General features: G+C 44.2%; 1 protein-coding gene across 1 annotated transcript in view; it reads left to right on the top strand.

The window, feature by feature from the left end:
- kmt2e (lysine (K)-specific methyltransferase 2E) overlaps positions 1-19,490 on the top strand; it is a 32,040-nt gene extending 12,550 nt beyond the window's left edge. Inside the window, 25 exon segments of the mRNA XM_034133329.1 lie at positions 3,122-3,233; positions 3,807-4,036; positions 4,142-4,281; positions 4,973-5,154; positions 5,256-5,294; positions 5,384-5,584; positions 5,708-5,838; positions 6,002-6,119; positions 6,209-6,318; positions 6,415-6,667; positions 7,629-7,727; positions 9,968-10,039; positions 10,654-10,839; positions 11,055-11,381; positions 11,604-11,906; positions 12,672-12,822; positions 12,920-13,146; positions 13,238-13,294; positions 13,467-14,012; positions 15,872-16,140; positions 16,716-16,795; positions 17,181-17,260; positions 17,356-17,691; positions 17,693-18,064; positions 18,066-19,490. Of these exon segments, the coding sequence (XP_033989220.1) occupies positions 3,122-3,233; positions 3,807-4,036; positions 4,142-4,281; positions 4,973-5,154; positions 5,256-5,294; positions 5,384-5,584; positions 5,708-5,838; positions 6,002-6,119; positions 6,209-6,318; positions 6,415-6,667; positions 7,629-7,727; positions 9,968-10,039; positions 10,654-10,839; positions 11,055-11,381; positions 11,604-11,906; positions 12,672-12,822; positions 12,920-13,146; positions 13,238-13,294; positions 13,467-14,012; positions 15,872-16,140; positions 16,716-16,795; positions 17,181-17,260; positions 17,356-17,691; positions 17,693-18,064; positions 18,066-18,386 (4,942 nt within the window). The 3' untranslated portion in view covers positions 18,387-19,490.
- Positions 19,491-20,701: the final 1,211 nt, after the last annotated feature.

Below are 20,701 nucleotides of genomic sequence, written 5' to 3'. Positions count from 1 at the left end.
GACACACAGCTCGCCGTGCGCGCACACACGGATGAGTACGTAGTGTTGCCATGGCAGCAAGTGGGAGCTCTTTAGGAGCGAAGGCGTTGCCTCTGGCTGTTTCAGTGCTGCTTTTTTCTCTCCTGCTGTTGATCTCTCTATTCTCAACGCTCGTCCACTCTGCCTCCTCACCCTCCCGCAGCGGGTGTTCACGTTTTTAATGACATCTGTTCCTTGTTAAATACTCTTTGACGTGTACGAGCTATAAATAGTGCATACCTTGTAGGGCTGCACTTTGTAGTGTATCTTTTTTTATTCTTTTTTTTTTTTTTTATTGTCCTCATGATGTCAACTTGAACAATAAACACATTAAGAAAGCTTTCAATATTGCAGTCGAGAGAATACTTTAGAAAACTTTACATTAAAATGTTTCAAGCATTTTATTTGTATTGGTCCCTTTTGTGTTTGGTTAAATTGGTACAATAAAAAAAAGTAGGATTTAATTTCCTTATTTTTCATTCAACAATTAGGGAGTTATATTTTAACACTATTTTGGAAGCAGCAGCAAGGCGGAACTGAAACACATTAATATCAGTTTATTTGTGCAAGTGATATCGTTGCTGTGTTACCCAGCTTCATTATCGCGTATCTTCCTCATATTGTGCAGACCTGATATCTAGATGCCCGCCTTCATTTTAACTTCAAGTCCCAAAAATTCTCCCTCCTTTCTCTCACTCGTCACCTTTTCTTTTGCATCATGACGCAATGCCTTTGCTGTTCATCTTCAAGTCTGATCAAGACTGCCTGTATGTCTGCAACACTCCTACTTATGTGTACTCCCTCGGCCCTCCTTTCCACTTCCCTTGAGTAGAGACATGAATGATACAAACCCTTCAGACACACACACATGCACACTTACATGCTCACTTCCTTCTTACGGAACAGACTGGCTCACTTTTGCGTTCTGCAGGAGTTTTTGTCTGTGCCTCATTTACTGATTCACTGCTAGGTCAGATGGAAGGAGAGCAAAAAATAACTTTATAAATAATTTCCTCCTTCAGCCACTTAATGATACATGATTCGGCTAGATCCGTGTATTATAAAATGTAGACTTTGATCTGGTTAATCATTAATAGTACAAAGTTAGTGAGCCTACTGCAGCCAACTATGATTTTAAAATTCTCCCTCTATCTTTTCAGCCAGGCTCTTTCCTCATTCTTAAACAGTTTGGATTCCTCTGTTTGGCAGTTAATCTGTTGTGCACACACGCACAAAAGTGCGTATAAACACACACACACACCTTTCCCCGGGATCCGCCTCCAGACCTCATGCATGCACTTACGTTTTCACTTTGACAGTCATTACTTGAGCGGCAACGCACACAGGAAGTGTTGCACATTGCTCCTACAGCATGCAGCAAGAGCGATAGGTCTGAGAAGGGCTCACACAGGTATCGTACCACCACTTTACCTTAGTACTTTAATTCAATATTTCACTTGTAGCATTAATACTTGCTTCGGCTACATAAGTAGTATCTCCAAACTTCTGTACTTGTTTTCTAGGTTAGGGTAAGAAAACCTGGGCAGTTTAAAAAATGCAGAAATGCTGCATGGCCTGTTCAGAGTTGCCGTAGTCAGTTAGTCTTTTGTACCTATCCTACCCCGTATACCTAGGGCTGTCCAGTATGCTTAGTAAGCTTTTCATCATGTTCTTTGCCTTGTTTATGGAAACTTATTGGCAGTATCCCTGACAGATTGTATTGCTGTAAGGTGTACTTTTAGTGTTGAGTGATACAGTAGTTAGGCAGACTAAAGAAGGAAACCAGCTTAACAGCTGTCACGTTTACCTACAATCCTTGGTTTTCCTTTGTCTCTCACCTTAGAACAGTTTTCTGTACAATACTATGTGAAACAAGGAGAATGCAGTGATGTTTCACATTCTTGAGCCATTAACACATGTGAATATCTGACAGTCACATGAAGAGCTACTGCACCTTTCCTTTAAACTCCTTGCATGGTGCTTGTCCTGTAGTGTTTCCCGCTCTTCCCTTTTTATTCCCTCTTCATGCCGGACTTTGTTGTCTCATGCCACCCGTTTTTGCCAGTTCCACTTCCCTCTTCCTCTATAGCCAACTGAAGAATAGTTTAATGGTGTCAAAATAAGGGTGGGTTGAGTCTGAAACGGCCAAACAGGCTTACTCCTCAACTGCATTGTTATCCTGTGGAAAGTGGATCTACTGGTTTGGTATGATGGCTGCGCGTTTTTTTGTTTTGTGTGAGTCTGAGACAGCTAATTTAGAATGACGTGTTTATTATATGTGGTTTCAACGGATGAACCACAAATAACTTTGACATGTAGTATTGGTAGAATTTGTCGGGCCTACATTTCTGTCTGACCGAGATGACAGCATGCACAGCCAGTCGTACAAGAAGTATTCAGATCTATTACCTAAGTAAAAGTACCTGCATATCCCTGCATTCCAATTCCAGATTAAGTCAAACTGCTGGGACAATGTACTTAAAACAAAAGCGAAAGATCTCTCAGTACTAACTATGTTGAAATATATGTCTCTTATCAGATATATTGTAATATATGACAAAAGAGAGTTCTGCCATGCATGCGTCTTATTTTTTCTCTACACTCTTATCTTTGCGCTTTATAAAGAGCAGATTGTTTTACCTCTTAAGGCTATTTACTTGAAACCATTTTAAAAGAGGACATGTTTGTCAAATCCAGTAACTATAGCTGTTAATCTAACAATGTGACAAGTAGAACAATACAATATCAACCCATCTTATGGAATACAGAAGAAGAAAACAATAGCATGATATGGAAATACTTATGTACAATTACGATGTATACATTACTTAAGTCAATTATTTGAGTAAATGTACTTCTCACCACTTGGTGTGCATTGGCCTGCTGCCCCAGGCCCCCTGACAGTGGTACTGTTTAAAGCATCCATATTCTCCCCACTCTGCTTCTGTGTCACCAGCAGTAGCTACACTGCTTCCCTGCTAAGCACATTGACGCACACACACTTCCTCACACTGTTAGAGGGAAACAATTACTCTGTGTAACCTTGTTATCTGAGTTTTTCAGTGTACAGTAATGTGCCCTCTTTGTTTGTTTTGCTGCTCAGCAGACCAGAATCGGTGGAGGCCAGCCCTGTGGTGGTGGAAAAGTCCAGCTACCCACACCAGATCTACAGCAGCTCTCAGCATTCCCACAGTTACATTGGCCTGCCATACGCTGTGAGTACACACACTGTTCTTCACCATGTGACAAATGACCTATACACCTTGAGCCCTATAATAGAATAATATATCTGCAACGGTCTTTTCAAAGGATTTTATTGTGAAGCATTATTTCAAAAGATAACAAAACATTTGATTGCCCTGCTTTCTTTCATATAAAGAAACATGAGTCAAAATAAGAGGAACACTTTTTTTATATAAAAATAAAGAAATCTAGGAACTCTTTAAAAAAAAAAAATAATAATAATATGGTAAACATTAGATGTGACGGCATTAAAGTGAATGTCATATTTTTGACTCAAAAAAATTCAAACACATTCAATGACAACTTTAAGAATGTGTGATGTGTTATACTGTAATAATTCATGAAAAAATAAAGTAAACTAATCTGTAGTTGTAGTCCAACATGAAATAGTTTTCCTTTCCCATATTCCTGGGAATCAGCAGTTGATATTATTTGAACCCCATCAGGGTTGAAGTTCTTTCACCCTCACAAAAATGCCTGTAATACTAAACTAAACGGTCTCTTACCTATATCTCAAGACACTTCATCTTCCCTCCTTCCATCAGGACCATAACTATGGGGCGCGGCCCCCACCCACTCCACCGGCCTCCCCTCCCCCCTCCATGTTGATCCGACAAGGAGAGGGGGGGTTGTTTGTTCCAGGGGGCCAGGACGAAGCATCCAGGGGCACCACGCTCAGCACCTCAGAGGATGGCAGCTACGGGGCTGACATCACCCGCTGCATCTGTGGCTTCACCCACGATGATGGCTACATGATCTGCTGTGACAAGTGCAGGTAAGATACAGGATCAAGATCTGAATAGGATTCACACATATGTCCCTCCTGTGGCCCTCGCTTTCTACACCATTGATTTAATATTTTTTTGCTTTTCATTTTTAGTGCATGGCAGCATATAGACTGCATGGGCATCGACAGGCAGAACATTCCTGAGACCTACCTGTGTGAACGCTGCCAACCACGACACCTGGACAGAGAGAGGGCCATCCTGCTGCAGACCAGGAAACGGGAATGTTTGTCTGGTAAGCAAAATCGCACAGATGGATACAAAGCCCCTAGTCTTCACCTTATTTGTTTTGGTTAACCTTTTGAAAAATCAACAAAGTTACGGAGTATGGACACAACGTTTGGTTAAATTTGGTTAAAAGTATGTTTTGTTTTTCCGAGCTGCATCCCCCGCTGTAACTTGCAATGTTGTACAAAGTCTTAACGGTTTGGAGAACTGTCAAGACAATCTGTTTGTTTTTTTCAAGATTATAAATATGCTTTAATTAGCATATATATTTTAAAATGCTTGATTTTCAACATTTTCCATGTTTTATCTGAAAAATAAACCATATGAAATCAAATTCACTCACCAGTCTGGAAGAATTATCTCAGAAAACTGTGTTTTTTGTTGGTGAAATTGGCTGAATGCCATTCTCTAGAGTCTGTACAAACTCCAACATGTTGAGGCATTAGACGTTTTACTATAACAGCTGTTAGATATACCTTTTTACTTCTGCTTTTATGGGCCTCCCTGCTGCTGATAATGGCGTCAGTAAGCGAGCAGGTTGTAGGTGATGTTAGGATGCATTGTCCTCCCCCTGCAGGTCAGCCCCAGCCTGGGACACACTGACACCTGCTGGACAAGAAGCAAACTCCTGCAGCAGCTCTAGCTTTTTATAGCTTTGTTCGGTTCTCTCTCCTAATAACTCATATTTGCTCATTCAGATGGGGACACCAGTGCTACAGAGAGTGGAGATGAAGTTCCCCTAGAGCTCTACTCCACCTTCCAACACACACCTACCAGCATCACTCTCACCACTGGGCGCCTTGGCAATAGGCAGCCTGATAAAAAACGCAAAAAGAGTGGTGACAAAGAGCCTCCAGCTTCCTCTGCCCGAGCTAAAAAGGTCAGATTCGACTTTGAATTGGTAATGAGCCCATTTAAAACGCATCATATACTCTATTCTTGAATCTCACTTTATATTAAATTCCTTTATTTCTCCGACAGGCCTTCCGAGAAGGATCCAGAAAGTCCTCCAGAGTAAAGGTAACCTCACAGAATAAAACCCCTCACTGTTAAGATTGCTGTTGCTGTCCTCTGTGTGAACCAACCACTGTAATGTTGTTTTTTCTCAGGGTGCAGCTCCAGAGCAGGAGCCGACCGAGCACCCGTCTCTGTGGGAGAACAAGATCAAGACGTGGATGGAGCGCTACGAGGAGGCCAGCAGCAATCAGTACAGTGAGGACGTCCAGGACCTGCTGCGTGTTAAAGAGCAAGGCGACGGCAAGAGCCTGGCATACAACACGCACCCTGCCTCTTTCAAACCGCCTGTGGAGGTATAAACGGTTTGCAGTCTGTACAGTAACATGTCCAAAACGATCCACCCTTAAAATAATGTGGAGTCATTTGATGTGCCTGCCCCTGATCTGTACTAATGGCTGACTGTCTCTCTCTTACAGAGTCAAATTCAGAAAAACAAGAAAATCCTCAAGGCGGTGCGAGACTTGGCCCCAGACTCCCTCATCATCGAGTACAGGGGGAAGTTCATGCTTCGACAGCAGTTTGAGGCCAACGGATACTTCTTCAAGAGGTCAGGAGACTTGTCACTTATCACAGGGAGTTCTCCTTGAAGAATGATAATAGGATACTGCTGTATTTTTGAATGTGTTTCCAACAAATTAACCAGTATTAAGGGCTATGGCCACTTGTGCTTTTGATTTAAATGAGTAACATTCATGTATTTTCTCTTTCAGGCCATACCCCTTTGTTTTGTTTTATTCAAAATTTGATGGACTGGAGATGTGTGTGGACGCTCGCAGCTTCGGCAATGAGGCACGCTTCATCCGTCGCTCCTGCACCCCCAATTCTGAAGTAAGTAAAGATTTTTTTAAAAGCCTAAGTGAGCTCTTATGCATAGTTACATCACTCCTATTTATAATGTTTATTTCAACCTCCCCCAGGTGCGGCACGTCATTGAGGATGGGATGCTGCATCTGTACATCTACTCATTGAGGCCTATTATCAGAGGCACAGAGATCACCATTGGTTTTGATTACGACTATTGCAACTGGTGAGTTTAAAAGAATAAACCATGCAGTAGCATGCAGTACCATGATCAAATTTCGCCTTATAACTTCATATTTTTTCTTTTTCTTTTCTCTTATAGTAAATACAAGGTAGACTGTGCCTGTGTGAAGGGGAACCAGGAGTGCCCGGTGCTCAAGCACAACCTCGAGCCCACAGAGAACCTGGGCTCTGGAGGCCGGCGCCGAGGGAGTCGCAAGGACAGAGAGACGGTCCGGGACGACCTGGGCCAGAACCAGAACATGGGTTTGGACGGCGAGGGGAAGAGCAAAAGCGTATGTGACGGCAAACAAAGGAAACTCTCTCCTCTCCGCCTCTCCATCTCCAACAACCAGGCAAGATTGCACTTTTTAAGAACATCACACTGATGCACCCAGTATCATCCTTTTTTAACACTTGACTGCTTACATGATAAACTGTTAAAAAGGCATATTTATTGTTTATTTACGTTGGCCCTTGTGGTCCATGCATGTCATTTAGTTTGGTCTTTGTTGAATGTTATTTGCATGTGTTTTCCATTGTTAGTCCCTCTACATCCTCTTTAGTTCCCTCTTTTTCTCATCATCCCTTTATTCATTCACCTCTGCCCCCACCAACTAATTACTTTTACAACATAGTTCAGATTCATTGCACTAGACACCTTTATGCCACTTGTCTGGCAGAGATGTGTTGCAGAGTATGACCCTTTTGTGCAACACACTCTAAGAATGGCGTTTCTCTTGGATGTGTTAACAGCAACAGAAATTCTCGTCTGTCGTAGTTCCATAAAAGGAATTTTCCCTTGACCAAGCCAAATTGTTACAGATTGGTTTCTTTCAGCAGCTTGAAATCAGAGAGATGGTGTTAGTGCAAAGTGTTTATGTATGATATGAGACTGTGGTTTAGACATCCAGAAGTTGTGTCACAGTAGTAAGGAGTAGAGGTGAGATGATATGTCCCAACTGAGGAGAAAACTATTACTTTATTCATAGCTATCACTATTATGTTAGCTGCCACAAGGTGTGTTCTGGTAGAGGGTGCAGGTACAGCATGGAATGTGCTCACAGTGGAACAGTTGCTATGATGTGTTTTAGATTAATTAAGCATTAATTATCAACATAATTAGACCAATGCCAAGTTTAAAGCAGTTACTTTAACGATATATATTACAGGTTAGCACCTACCCCTCCTTCCTCACCCCCCCCCTTCCTTCCTTCCTTCCTTCCTTCACTCTAACCTGTCTCCCTATAGTCTGTAGCCAGACTGACTGAACAGCCATGATAAAGCGCCATGCCCCCCTCTCCCCTCCTCTTACAGGATCCTGAGTTATATGAGGATCTAGAAGACAAAACCTCCGTTAGCAATGAAGTAGAGATGGAATCAGAGGAGCAGATTGCAGACAGGAGGAGGAAAATGGTAAGTGTGCTATGCTAGGGGGCTACAATCTTTTTTTTGTTGCCATGCAGCCACCTAGCAGAAAGAGTTCAAATAAATATAATACTGTCTCCTGTTGCTCTGGGTGTGGACCTAACTGTTTTTCTGCTGTGGGGGCTTGGGCTCTTATAGGAGCAGCTGTCTACCTCCCTTCCATTAAACTCCCCTCGGCTTCATCACTTATCTGCTGCTAGTGCTCACGCCTCCTTCAATGCCCCTGTTGTTGTGTTCCTCAGTCCTATTGTTTTTGTTTGTTCCTCCCTTCTGCAGCTTTGCTCGTCGCCTTCTTCACAGTACAGAGGCTTTAAGCTGGTCTGCTATTCACTTCTCGCATTTGTTGGCTTTTATTCTCCAGCATATTGGGAAATGAATGTGCCTCTAGTGTCACACGCTAAGGCCATCTCATGTCAGTGGAAACAAACCAGTATGTGTGTGGTCATGCAAACTGACACTGGCCCCCAGGGTTCATTAGTAGTTGGAGCACCGCTCGACTCTCACCTTCATTGCGGTTTGAAGTTCTGGAATGGGCCGATTACTTGTTCAGCCAGAGTTTTCCCCTGCCAAACAGCCTTATGTCCCTGAGAGATGAGATAAAACACACATGCAAACAGGCGAGCACTACCCACACACTCTGGAAATTACCCCGCAGTCAGCTTCATTTCACACAGTGGACCCAAGGTGTAAAGTGCTGACTCATCTTTGGCCAACATACAGCTTTGCTAATCAGCCAAAAAGGGATAGATAGTCGAAGAGAGGGAGAGGGGAGGGGCTGCAGAGGGTAGAGCCTTGTTGCCAGGGCCATATTGACTTTGGGAGATCCAATAGGCTGGTAACTATGGAATGTGGCCCAGGAGAGAGCTCAGCCGCTGGATCAGAGAAGTGTGTGTTCACAAACTGACGATCATAAAGCGCAGTTTATGCATGTAGGTGTTATAAATCTGTTCCGCAACAAGGTGCGTGGGAGATAAGGTTGTTGTGAGCTGGCCTGATATTTAGTCTACCTAAACAGAAGCCTCCATTGTTTAAAAGGTCCTCCTAGTTTGCCTGCTGGCTTATGGCCCAAACCTTTTTTTGATCATTTAAAAAATATTGAGATCATGATTATTTATTGAAATTGGCAATAAAAACACACCGCTGCAGTGCCCACCAAGCCGTCACTCCTCTTTCACAGTGCTGTTTTCATCACTCGTCTCAATGCTCCGGTTGAATATAATAATTTGCCAGTTTTGTTATGGTGTTAGCTCATTAAAGATGGCAAGTCCAGCAAGCATGTTTCTAGGAATTGCTTAGCATTTGAGCAAGTGTGAAAGGAAGCCATGTGTCCGAGAGAATAGAAAAGCTCAACTGCTACCGCTGTGGGTACTGCAGAAATTAATATTGAAAGTGTTTTCAAATATTCGAAGCCCCAGGTTCGTAGGTTTGGAACGCAATGTGAGGCTGCAGAGAGTCGACAGTGCTAACCACTGCAGCAACGCCTGTTGTTTTCGGTGATTGGGGCACGTGTGGTGTTGTTTCTTTGCTGCAAACCAATACACAACCTTTGGCCAAATTTGAGTCCTTTTGTGCACGTGTTGTTTGTTCTGCTTTTCTAGACTGTATAAGAACAAGCAGATTTTCTGATTGATTGATGGGTCATAACATCCGACGAATTGTGAGACTTTGAAGCTTAAATGCATCCGCAGGTGTGTTTGTATCCAAAGCTTCAAATAGGATGTGTCCCAGAGTGCGATTCAGGGCAATGGTTTTGGACGAAGACCAGTTTATTACCAAGTTTTCCTATTTCCCCTCATGATTGTCAAATGTCTTCAGACAGCCGCAGAGTGTAAAGTGTTCTTACCAAGCTTGTTCTGTAATATGATATCACATAAAGAGTTTGTTTTAAGGATGTAAAAACCCTGAGGTTGCTGCTGCAGGCGTGAACAGCAATCAAAGAAAACCATTAGCTATTTGAGAAAACCCTATGTTTAGATGACGTTAGGAATAAGTTAAAACACTTGGCAGTTTTGGGGTTTCATGCATGCTTTCCTGAGACCTATATAGTTACCAGTATTCTCTGTAGAAAGATATTACTAAGTCCAATACCTACAGTACCTGTCGCAGGCCTATTGTGTACCACCAGAAGATGAGGGAGCGTACGTCTAGCCCTGTCCAGTGTTTGTGAAGCCTTGTTTATGGGCGACATGTCTCTTCTAAACTGGGCTGTTTTTTTATTGAACATTCAGGCCAACCCAGCGGAGCAGTCCCATCTCCCTGTCGGGGCGGCTGCCAGCTGGATAGGACTGAAACACAAGGAGGTAAACTTGAACCATTCATAGCCAACTCTTCTCCACCCATCTACCAGCCTCCCCACCCCCCAAATCTCCCCGAGGTGACTGACTTAACAAGCGTACTAACTGTCACGTCTTTACAGAAACCTGTCTTCAGCCTGATCTCTCAGAAATATGTCTTTGCAGTATGTTTTCTGGTACAAATATCTTTTAGGGGTGTGCTGACTGGAGATGGAGATTATTATTATTTTTTTTGGTGGAGGTAGAGGTGGGCTTATTTGTGGCACAAACATGCATATAGGAACACATAAGACATGCAACATCCTGGTTTGTCATTGTTAAATGTTAAGCGCTATGTCCGTTATGGTTCAGCAAAGCTTCATAGTTTAACTACATTCATTTATTTATGTTCCTGTTGCTCCTGCCTGGACTTCTCTCCTTTTTTTGTTTTTCTTATTGTGAAAGCAAGGGGTAACCTTCTTTCACTCTGCACTCTGCACAGCTAGACCGGCTTTTGCTGTGCAGCACACATTACCAGTTGTATCGCTACCTCAGGTCCTCTGTGGGAGAGAAGTACCTTATGGATTAATGTGTCTGCTTCCTCTTACCCTTCTCTGAACCCCACGTTTATGTCTCTGCAGACACGAGAAGAGAGGAAGATGGAGGCCATCCTGCAAGCCTTTGCGCGAATGGAGAAGAGGGAGAAACGCAGAGAGCAGGCCCTGGAGAGAATCGGCACGGTCAAGCCGGAGCTCGGGGGTCGCAGTGACATCAAGGAGGAGCCTCCAGTCACACCGGAGATGGCAGATTCTCCAGCTTTCATGCAGGTGAGAACATGGAGACACAAAAACACTCCTGTTATGTGTTCTTTTGAATACTTTATCATCAGACTGCAGACATCTGGTCCCTTTTTCTTTAGAGAGAGTATAAAGTGGTAGAACTTTATGAGAGAAAGTAAATCGGCTTTTCAACTTCTGTTAATAGATTTATCCAACGTTTGCATTATTTTTGAATCAATATAAATACTCATACTTTCTCATAGCCACTTCTGGAGGTCAAAGAGGAGCCAGGGTTAAAGCCAGCCAAGGTCAAAAGCTCGAGGAACAGGAAAAGTTTTTCAAGGAACCGAACACACATTGGCCAGCAGCGCCGGCGAACTCGCACCATCAGCACCTGTTCGGACTTGGCACCTGGCTCTCCAACCGAGTCTTTGGAGCCTATGTCCAACGAAGGCATGGAAGGAGACATGCCCTCTGCACCGGAGCCAGAGTCCCTTCCAGCCGAAGCACCGGACAGCAGCCCTCCACACAGCAGCTCACCTGCACCCGACAGACACCGCATGGGGGGCAAGAACTTCAAAACTAAGAAGGTACGGCCATGGTTACACTTCTACACGAGCAACAGCAATGACTCTTGTTTTGTCTTGTATCACAACTTTGTTTATTAAATTGAATTACTATGAACCCAAAAATACTTTCAATAGTTTATTTGTTTTGTATAATATGTACATGAGTCAAACACATTACATTTATGGGAAACCCAACACCTGATGGAGTTATTTTAAACATTTGTATCAAACTCTTTCCAACAGCACTTTGTAAGTGAGTGGGTGGGAGAGAAGCAGCAGCAGCAGGAGTGTGGGGCACGAACCCCAGAGCCGGCCCCTGAGAGGCCGCTGAGAATAAGCAGCGACCCTGAAGTACTCGCCACGCAGCTCAACGCCCTGCCAGGCATGGCATGCTCTCCGCAGGTCTACAGCACGCCCAAACACTACGTCCGCTTCTCGTCCCCGTTCCTGGCCAACCGCAGCCCCACCACTCCCGGAGTCCCCACTGGGAGACGGCGTTCCAGGGAACTGCCTGAAACACCGCCAACCACTGGCTCCTGCAAGAAGGTACGGAACACCGATTGAGAAATATTTGGCTCTGATACCCATTTAAGCAATGTTTATCCGCCCAAGTCATATGGATCTGTCCTTTTGATTATTAGTGATCCATCATTAGCTTTGTCAATCTGAATTTAATCAATCAACAACTTTATTAATCCCGCAAGGGGCAATTGGTTATGAGCAGCAGCTTATGTCATGTACACAGGCAGGAACATACAGGAAGAACACACACAGATACACCCGGAGCACAGATGTGGATCATTCCAATTTATAAATAGTTCATAGCTTCACAATAATAAATAAATAAATAATCAAGTTAAAAGCCTATCAAGAATTTAAAAGTTTGAGTGCAGAAGGGATGAATGATTTTGAAAAGTGATTAGTCCTTTGATCAGGTAGAGCATATCTTCGCCCTGATGGCAACAAACGAAATTCATGTGAAAGTACATGACCTGGAGAGTTCAGTTTAAAACATGATACGAATAAAAAAGTTCAAGTGTGGTAAATATGAAGAAATGTCACTATCAGTCTTCAGCTAGACCCACCCCTGGGATTTTACGTGCTTACATTTTTATGCTTTTTGACACAACTTCAGACAATAGCAAATACAATTTAAAAAGGTCTGTCGTAAGGCATTTTTGAACAGTGAATTTACCCAAAACAACAGTATCTCTAAATCATCTCTTTAACCAAATCTCATACATAGGCTTATTTATGTGTTCTGTTTTCACTGAGCCTCAACTGAAACTGAACCTGTTCTCTTCCTCACAGCGATGGTTGAAGCAGGCTCTGGAGGAGGAGGGCTCCCCCAGCCCGGCCAGACGGCCCAGTCTCCTCATGCCCTGTGAGGGTCCTCTCAGCCCCTCCATTAACGGAGACTCTGACAGCCCCCTACCTTACAATGGCACCTGCTTACTATCGGGTATGAAGCCAGCACCAAGTCTAACTTTTTGACAGTTAAAATGTAACTTTATTGAATGAATGTTCAGTTAAATAACACACTAAATGTCTTCCTACAGAGTTGCCGACTCCTTTGAAAAAGCGGCGGTTGAGTCCGTTAGATGCCTGCATGTCGGAGAGCTCAACTCCCTACGGCTCCCCTTGTGCCACGCCCACCAGGGCAGACCAACTGGAGGCACCCGTCACCCCCATCTTACTGGCTACCCCACCACGTCCCCGAACAGAGGAGCCGAGTACAGAACCCCTGCCCATTACCCCAACACAGACACTTAATGCTCTTCAGGAGGTAAGGCTCCCCTTGAGGAAACCCCTTTGATGTTTCACGTGTGTTTGAGGAGCAAAATAACTGATGACTGAAGTTTTTTCTTGTTACACAGAGTGACTCTTCAGTGGAAAGCTCCCCCGAGGTCAGCCGGAAACCCAGTGTGCAAGAGGTGAGTGAATGACGCAAAAAAAGGTTAATTCTTTCATCATAGTTAAGGTTCAATGTTTGAGGATTGAATTGTTCAACGGGCCAACAATTTCATTAGTATTTCCAATGTTTGATGTCTTGCAATTCCTTCATTGTGGCTGTCCCCTGACATTTCTTCCTCCCTCCTCCCCTAGGCCGATCGTCCTCCTTCGTTGGTCTCCTCTCCCTCCGCTAGGACTCCCAGTACAGACGGACTCCCAGCAGAAACCAAGGTGTCGGTTCCTGAGAGTCCCCAGCCTCCTGCTGCTGAGCCTGTGGACTGTGGAGAGGACAGGGCAGATGGTGTGGTTGTCGAGGGCAGCAGTGAGGCTTCCTCATCTGCTGAAACATGTGCTTCCTCTTCTATCTTATGGATAAAAAGCCCAGAGAGAGTCACGACTGGACCAGCTGGCCTGAACTTCTCTCCAGTCAACTCGAACTTAAGGGACCTCACCCCCTCTCACACCCTGGAGCCTCTGGTGACTCTTTTCAGGCCTGAGGCTGCAGCTGGGGCTGTAGCAGGGCCCGCAGCAGTAGCTGTGTCATTGGTTGTCTCTCAGACACCCTTCATTGAGGGCCAGGGGCCGCTCTTTTACCCCTGCATGGAGGAGGGAAGCGCACTCGGCTTCTCACGCTCACTGAACGGGGACGGCTCTGGTGAGGCGGGGGGATCATCACAGAACCCCCCGCAGAAGAAAAAGGTGAGTTGGCACTGAGAATAACATTTAACTAACTCCTTCAGCTGCCTTTTAGCTCTGAGAAGATTGCATATAACTTACATTGTTCATCTGTAGATATTATCTTCATTTAAATAATATCTGCTTGGACAAAATACATTGTACAGTTTGAACATAATCTATATGAGAAGAGGATGCAATATACAGGGATGCAAACTTGTCACCTTTCGGCGAAATTCGCCGTTTTGATTCCAAAATAGGTCGTTTGTGTGATTCATGTAGATCTGCAATAAAAATATTTTTGGGGTATGGGGGGGGTCTGGGACCCGGAGTAATCTGCGGCCGCGAGCTGTTATGTGCCATCATGACACGCATGGTGTTCTTTTTTTATATATTATAATGAAGCGCGAGCACAAGTCTTCCTGCCTGTCAGCTCTGCTCATGGATGTATAATAAGGCTCTGCTGCTCCGGGATGAGGGTCTAGCTTCAGCAGCTACATTACCTACGGTGCGTTCGTTAATATTAACTGTGCGGTCCAGAGTCACTGTGGCACAGACTGGACCGCTGGTTAGAACGGGGTGTTCGGAGCGGCAGAGCGTGATGTGCACTGAAAAGTGTTTCTGTCGCAATATTATTTAATGAATCGTTGAGCTAGCTAACTAGCATACATTGTCACTATCTGCTATCGTTAGCTTTAGCCTTCGTTTTCAAATAGTTTCTTTCATAGCCTATAAACGGAGGTGGTATAAGTATCTTGTACTTGAGTAAAAGTAGAAGTACTCAGATCTTGTTCTTGAGTACAAGTAGAAGTACTCGGATCTTGTTCTTGAGTAAAAGTAGAAGTACTCAGATCTTGTACTTGAGTAAAAGTAGAAGTACCAGAGTGTAGGAATACTCTGTTACAGTAAAAGTCCTGCATTCAAAATGTTCCTCAAGTAAAAGTAGAAAAGTATTATCAAAATATAGTTAAAGTAGCAACAGCAAAAGTAGTCATTGTGCAGATTGGTCCATTTCAGAATAATATATATGATATGTTTTATAATGATTGATCATGAAAGTGTTCTCAAAGCTGGTAAAGGTGCAGCTAGTTTGAATGACTTTGTATACTGCAGGGTAACTTGTGAATTTACTCCAGGTGGAACTAAAGTCTGATTTAACACTTGATTATATTTCACATCATTCATCCACATCTGTGAAGTAACTAAAGGTATTCAATACATGTGTAGTAGAGTAAAAGTACAGCATTTACCTCTGAACTGTAGAGGAGAAGAAGAACAAAGTAGCAAAACATTGAAATACTTAAATAAAGTACAAGTATCTAAAAATTGTACCCAAGTATAGTACTTGAGTTTATGAACTTAGTTACTTTACACCACTGGCTATAAAGATAGAAAGACTAAGCCTTGCACAGAGGCATGAAAATACATTTTCAAAATGCTCAACAGTCCTGCCAAAATTATAAACTGACTGCTACACAATTAAAATAAATGCTTAAATATATTTCTATTAGATGTGACTCTTTGGCGTTTCTGTTATTAACTGCTGCTTTAGTTGTTCTGACTGCTAAAATCCTCTGTTATTCCTCATTTTAAAGCCGATATTCCGTGGGGTCGGGGGGCTCGGATCCTTGTCACCTTTTTCATACCTGATGAGTTTGCATCCCTGAATATATATACCCAGGTAGTTTCATTCGAAAATCTAAATGACATTTGCAGTACAGAAGGTGATATGAATGAGGGCCTCATTTTTCACATGGATTTAAGATATGCATTGACTCACACGTCTCTCTCAGTAACTCTCCAAATGCTGCCCTCTGCTGGTTGATCATCACCAAGGCTCTTTATGTCTAATGACACTGTGCTTCTCGTTGTGCCCCTGCCAGGTTTCCCTGCTGGAATACAGGAAGCGTCAGCGTGAAGCTCGTCGCAGCGGCTCCAAGACCGAGTGCAGCTCTCCTGTTTCCACCATGCTACCTTTGACCGTGGAAGCCTTCCCTGTCGCGCAAGAGATCGCCAGTGAACCTCCTCCCCCCCCACCTGCTCCCACTCCTCCCTGCAACACCCCACCTGTAAAGGAACCCCAGACAAGTGAGGAGGCAGAGGCATCGGCACCGGGAGAGAAAGGAGAGCAGGAAGGAGGAGAAGGACAGTGGTATGTCAACTACTTGTCAGCTTATGAATTTAGGGTAGTATCTCTATTATTTATTGTACCCTTTAGACCAGGGGTGCCCAATACGTTGATCGCAAAGGTAGTGTGGGTAGATCGCATGGCATTGAAAAAAAACAAGTTAGCCTATCATCCATCCTTACTATGGCATTTGGCATTTGCCACTTGATTGACGCACAGGTAAGCCAGTCTGAGATCTCATCTTTTCTAAAACGCAGTTCACCGCGCCAGCTGCAAATCACCGGCGAGCTGATTACCTAGTTAGCCTTCCAATTTATACAATTCTACTAAAGAAAGGGTATAAAATTGACGTAATGACCAAAAATGTACTGAGTTGTATTGTGCCATACGGGTTCATGCAGTTATGCAAGGTACACCAACATCAGATATACTCAGTATATATATAAATAAATATATGTTTAGCATTTTTAATGTAGGTAGATCATTTTGACTTGGTCATTTTAAAAGTAGCTCCCAAGCTGAAAAAGTGTGGGCACCCCTGCTTTAGATACTACAAGTAGTTAGATTTTGATCATCCCAATATCTGTTTGTTTCTTAAGGACGTCGTCCACTTCTGTCGAGCAGGCCAGAGAGCGCAGCTACCACCGGGCTCTGCTGCTCAGCAAAGACAAAGACACAGGTGAGGAAACTGACCACTTATTCTGAAGTTTGATATTTTGCATCGTAAAGCAAACATTATTTCTGTTAACAATAGGATCAGAATAGATACCACTCTCAAATCTGTCTTTTAAATCGGTGGTTCTCAACCTGGGGTTAGCTAGAAAGAAGAATACCATATTTAAACCCAGGAATGAAATGGATAGCACAGCTTGTACCGGCTAGGTGGAAAAAGTTAACATTTATAAAGCTGTAGCCAGGTTACAGCTAAGCTTAGCATAAAGACTGGACCAGAGGAAATTGGTTGCCAAATACATTTATTTCATAACATGTGGAATTATTAAGAGGTATCTTTTTTTTAATCAACATTTTACAGGTTTAAATAATAATATTTACACTCTTTGTAGATGGGGAAACAGAATGTGGAGATACACCTGCACTTAGAGACTGCCCATCTCCGACCCTTCAAAAGACCCCCACCCACACAGTAAGTCAACGCTACCCGCATGGAGATCTGCCTCCTCTCAGATGGTTATTTACCCCCGTATGACCTCCTCTCTCTCTCTGCCTCCCCCCTCACAGCCCTGCTCCCCCGGTCCTCTCGCCCAGCCTCCCAGCCGCACAGCGAAGGAGGAAGACGTCGACGGTCAGCCCCGGACGCCCAATCCGACCAGCCAGACCCCCAGCAAGCCCGCGGCCCCCAAGCCAGCTCCTGTAACCCCCACCAAGCTGCATCCGACCCCGCTACCCTCCTCCCCTGTCCACTACCCCGGACCCTCCCTACTTCACTCGCCTCAGCCTCAGGGCTCTCCGTACCGCAGCCAGAGGGCGCTGTTCCCCGCCCAGCCTCAGAGCCAGCCCCCCCCTCAGGCTCAGACTGGCCTCGCTCCTTTCCCCCAGTATAACGCGCAGAGTGCCCCCCCCACCACCTCCCCCTCCTCCACCAGCACCCTCCGCCTCCACGGCATATTTCCCCACTCAGAGCCCCTCAGCGGCCGGACCTTTCCCCGTGTTTAAACCTGCCGTCACAGCCCCTTACCCCCCTGGCTCGCAGCCCCTGATGCAGACTATCCCCCTCAGCGTGCACTATCAGAGCGCAGCCGCTGCCCCTCCTCCTCCCCCTCCACCCCCGCACCCGATGCCCGGCCCCACCCTGCTGCACGTCAACATGCAGCCTCCTCCCATCCAGCAGCTCATGCTGACCGCCGCCCCCCCTCCCCCTCCTCCTCCGCAGGGACAGACTTCCCAGCAGCAGCCCACCGCTGGCAGCACCCTGCTATCCCTCACCCCCTCCTCCGCCCCCTCCTCCACCTCCCCCCCCCGCACCCTCGACCAACTCCTCGATGCAGCCCCTCCACTTTCAGACCTTAGGAGCTTTTCAACCGGCGTTGATGCACCCGGGCGCCACCGCCAACCCCTCAGTGCCCCCATCCTCGTACCCCCCAGCCCTTCAGCAGACAGGACTGCCTCCACCTCCCCCTCCTCCTCCCCAACAGACTCAACAAGGCCAGGCCCAGGTCCCTGCCTCCCAGATGCCTTCTGGGACTCGTGGAGCCCCTGCGTCCTCGGCCCCCTTCCACAGCTCGGGGTACCTGAGCACAGGGTGGCACTGACCGCCCCTGAGAACTCTGCCCGAGAGGGGCTTGTATCATAAGCTGTAGATATGTTTTCTATGTACCTGAACACGTGGCCAGTGGAAAAACAGCTGACGGTGGGATAAAAGGTTACTTTTTAAAAAAACAGCAAGGACGGAAAATGTTAGAAAAAAGGACAATGACAAACTGTATAAAAATGAAGATGGACGATCTCCCCTGGTGCTCATCGCCCTCTCTCTGGCCTCCGTTTGTTTTTATATATCCTTCCTGTGATGGAGAGGAAAACTGTTCTGTGTCTTGTTTGGACCCCTGTTGTAAGGCTCCGCACTTTGTTTATCAATGGACATTCCAGCCTATACCCCCCTCTTCCTCATCCTCTTCCTCCTTTGTCAGTTATTCCTTTTACACCCTTTTCTCTCTCGTCTATTGTCGGCTCTCTTCACCATTTATTTGTTTTTATCTAGTGGCTCATTATAGCAAAGAGAAAGCTTTTTGTATAGAGAAAAAACACAATTATTTTTTGTATTCCTCTGTCTAACAACGTATATCTGTTCACCGCTGCAGATTCAGAAAAGACTCGTTACTGGTAGCCTGCGTCACCAACCCGGAAGGCTGCACTGTGTGTGTGTGTGTGTGTGTGTGTAAGAGTATGTCTGCTTAAAGAGTGTATGTGTGTGTGTGTGATTTCTTGTGAGTGCTTTTAGTCTTCTGAGGTAGGCAGAGTTGTCTCGCCCACAGGTAGGACGTTAGCGGTTTATTTTTGAATATCAATGGTTATTTGTAGAAAGTGTAATTTAATGTATAGGAGGTTACTCCAGCTTTCACCAGGAACAGGTTGTAAATAATCGCTTCTTTTCTTTTCTATGCTGGTACAAATTGCTCCCATCCCATTTTTGGAAATATGGTTGTAAATACGAACGCTCTTCTTGGCAAGGCTGAATGTTTCTGTGACTGTAGCATTTTCATTTCTTTCTCTTCTGGACTCTTCAACTTTGTCTTTTTTTTATTATTTTTGTGTGTGAGTGTATGTTTGTGTGGAGGGGAGAGACTCACAGACACTGCACTGGTTGGCTATTTTCATGGTTCATTATAATAAATCACTGTAATGACAGTTTTATACAACTCGTTGTGTCATGTGTCTCTGGGAAACGTGTGTGTGTTGCTTTAGCTGCAAACACACAGCATTCTACCTTCAGGGGGAAAAGGCGGTTACCTTTTACACTGTAAGGTAGTATGTTAGAAACCAGCAAGTCGCAGTACGTTACGTCAACATTATCATGGAAAAAAGTGTGTCGTCTGGAAATAATAATAGAAGAAGTCATGGTAAGATTTGCAAAAGAGTCAAAGTATAGTGTCAAAAATATTTTTTTTTTAGAAAGTCAGTGAAATATATGGAAAATGTGAGAAAGTCAGCATAATATGCAGGGAAAAAAACATAATGAAATATGTTAAATATTTTTTAAAAGTCGAAATGTTCAGAAAGGAAAGACAAACATCGAAAGCTTTATGGAGATGCAGATTTTAATCCAGCAGGACTTGGCCCCTGCCCACACTGCCAAAAGAAACAATACCTGGTTTTATGACAGGGAATTACTATGCTTGACCTGACCTGAACCTTCATGGGGTCTCGAGGAAGATGAGAAACGGAAGACCAACAATGCCGAAGAGCTGAAGGCCGCCATCGAAGCAGCCTGGGCTTCCATCGCCTCAGCAGAGCCACAGGCTGGTCGCCGCGGTGATCCATGCTAAATGAGGCCCAACCAAGTACTGTGCATACATACTTTTCAGAAGGTCGACATTTCTGTAGTAATAAACAGGTGTTTGTATGGTCTTGTGTAATATTTGAATTTTCTGAGATACTGAATTTGGGGTTTTCATTAGCTGTAAACTGTAATCATCCAGATTAAAACAAAAAACACTTTAAATAATTCACTCTACACACTGTGTAGTTTCACCTTTTAAATTATAAAGCACTTGGTTGTAATTTTACTTCAGATTTTATTTGATATTATATATATTTGCATATTTTCGACATGCTATACTTGTATATTTTATTTTCAACATACTACTATGCCTTTTTTTTGCAAAATTCGACAAACTATACCTGTATATGTATAGTTTGTCGTTTTTGTCATATTTGCAACATACTATACTGTTTTTTTTTTTTATATTCGACATAATATACTGTAATTTTTTTGCATATTTTCAACATACTATACTATGCAGTGGCGAGCCGTGACTTTTATAGCTAGACTTTTTTACTCTCTCGTTGAGTTACTATAGCGGGCCCTCTGTGAATTCATAGCTGGACCACCAATCAGCTCCTGTCTTCA

This window comes from Trematomus bernacchii, unplaced genomic scaffold, assembly GCF_902827165.1.
Source record: "Trematomus bernacchii unplaced genomic scaffold, fTreBer1.1, whole genome shotgun sequence".
Classification (NCBI taxonomy): domain Eukaryota; kingdom Metazoa; phylum Chordata; class Actinopteri; order Perciformes; family Nototheniidae; genus Trematomus; species Trematomus bernacchii.
The sequence above is the reverse complement of the archived record's forward strand: the minus strand, read 5'-3'. Positions and strand labels throughout refer to the sequence as shown.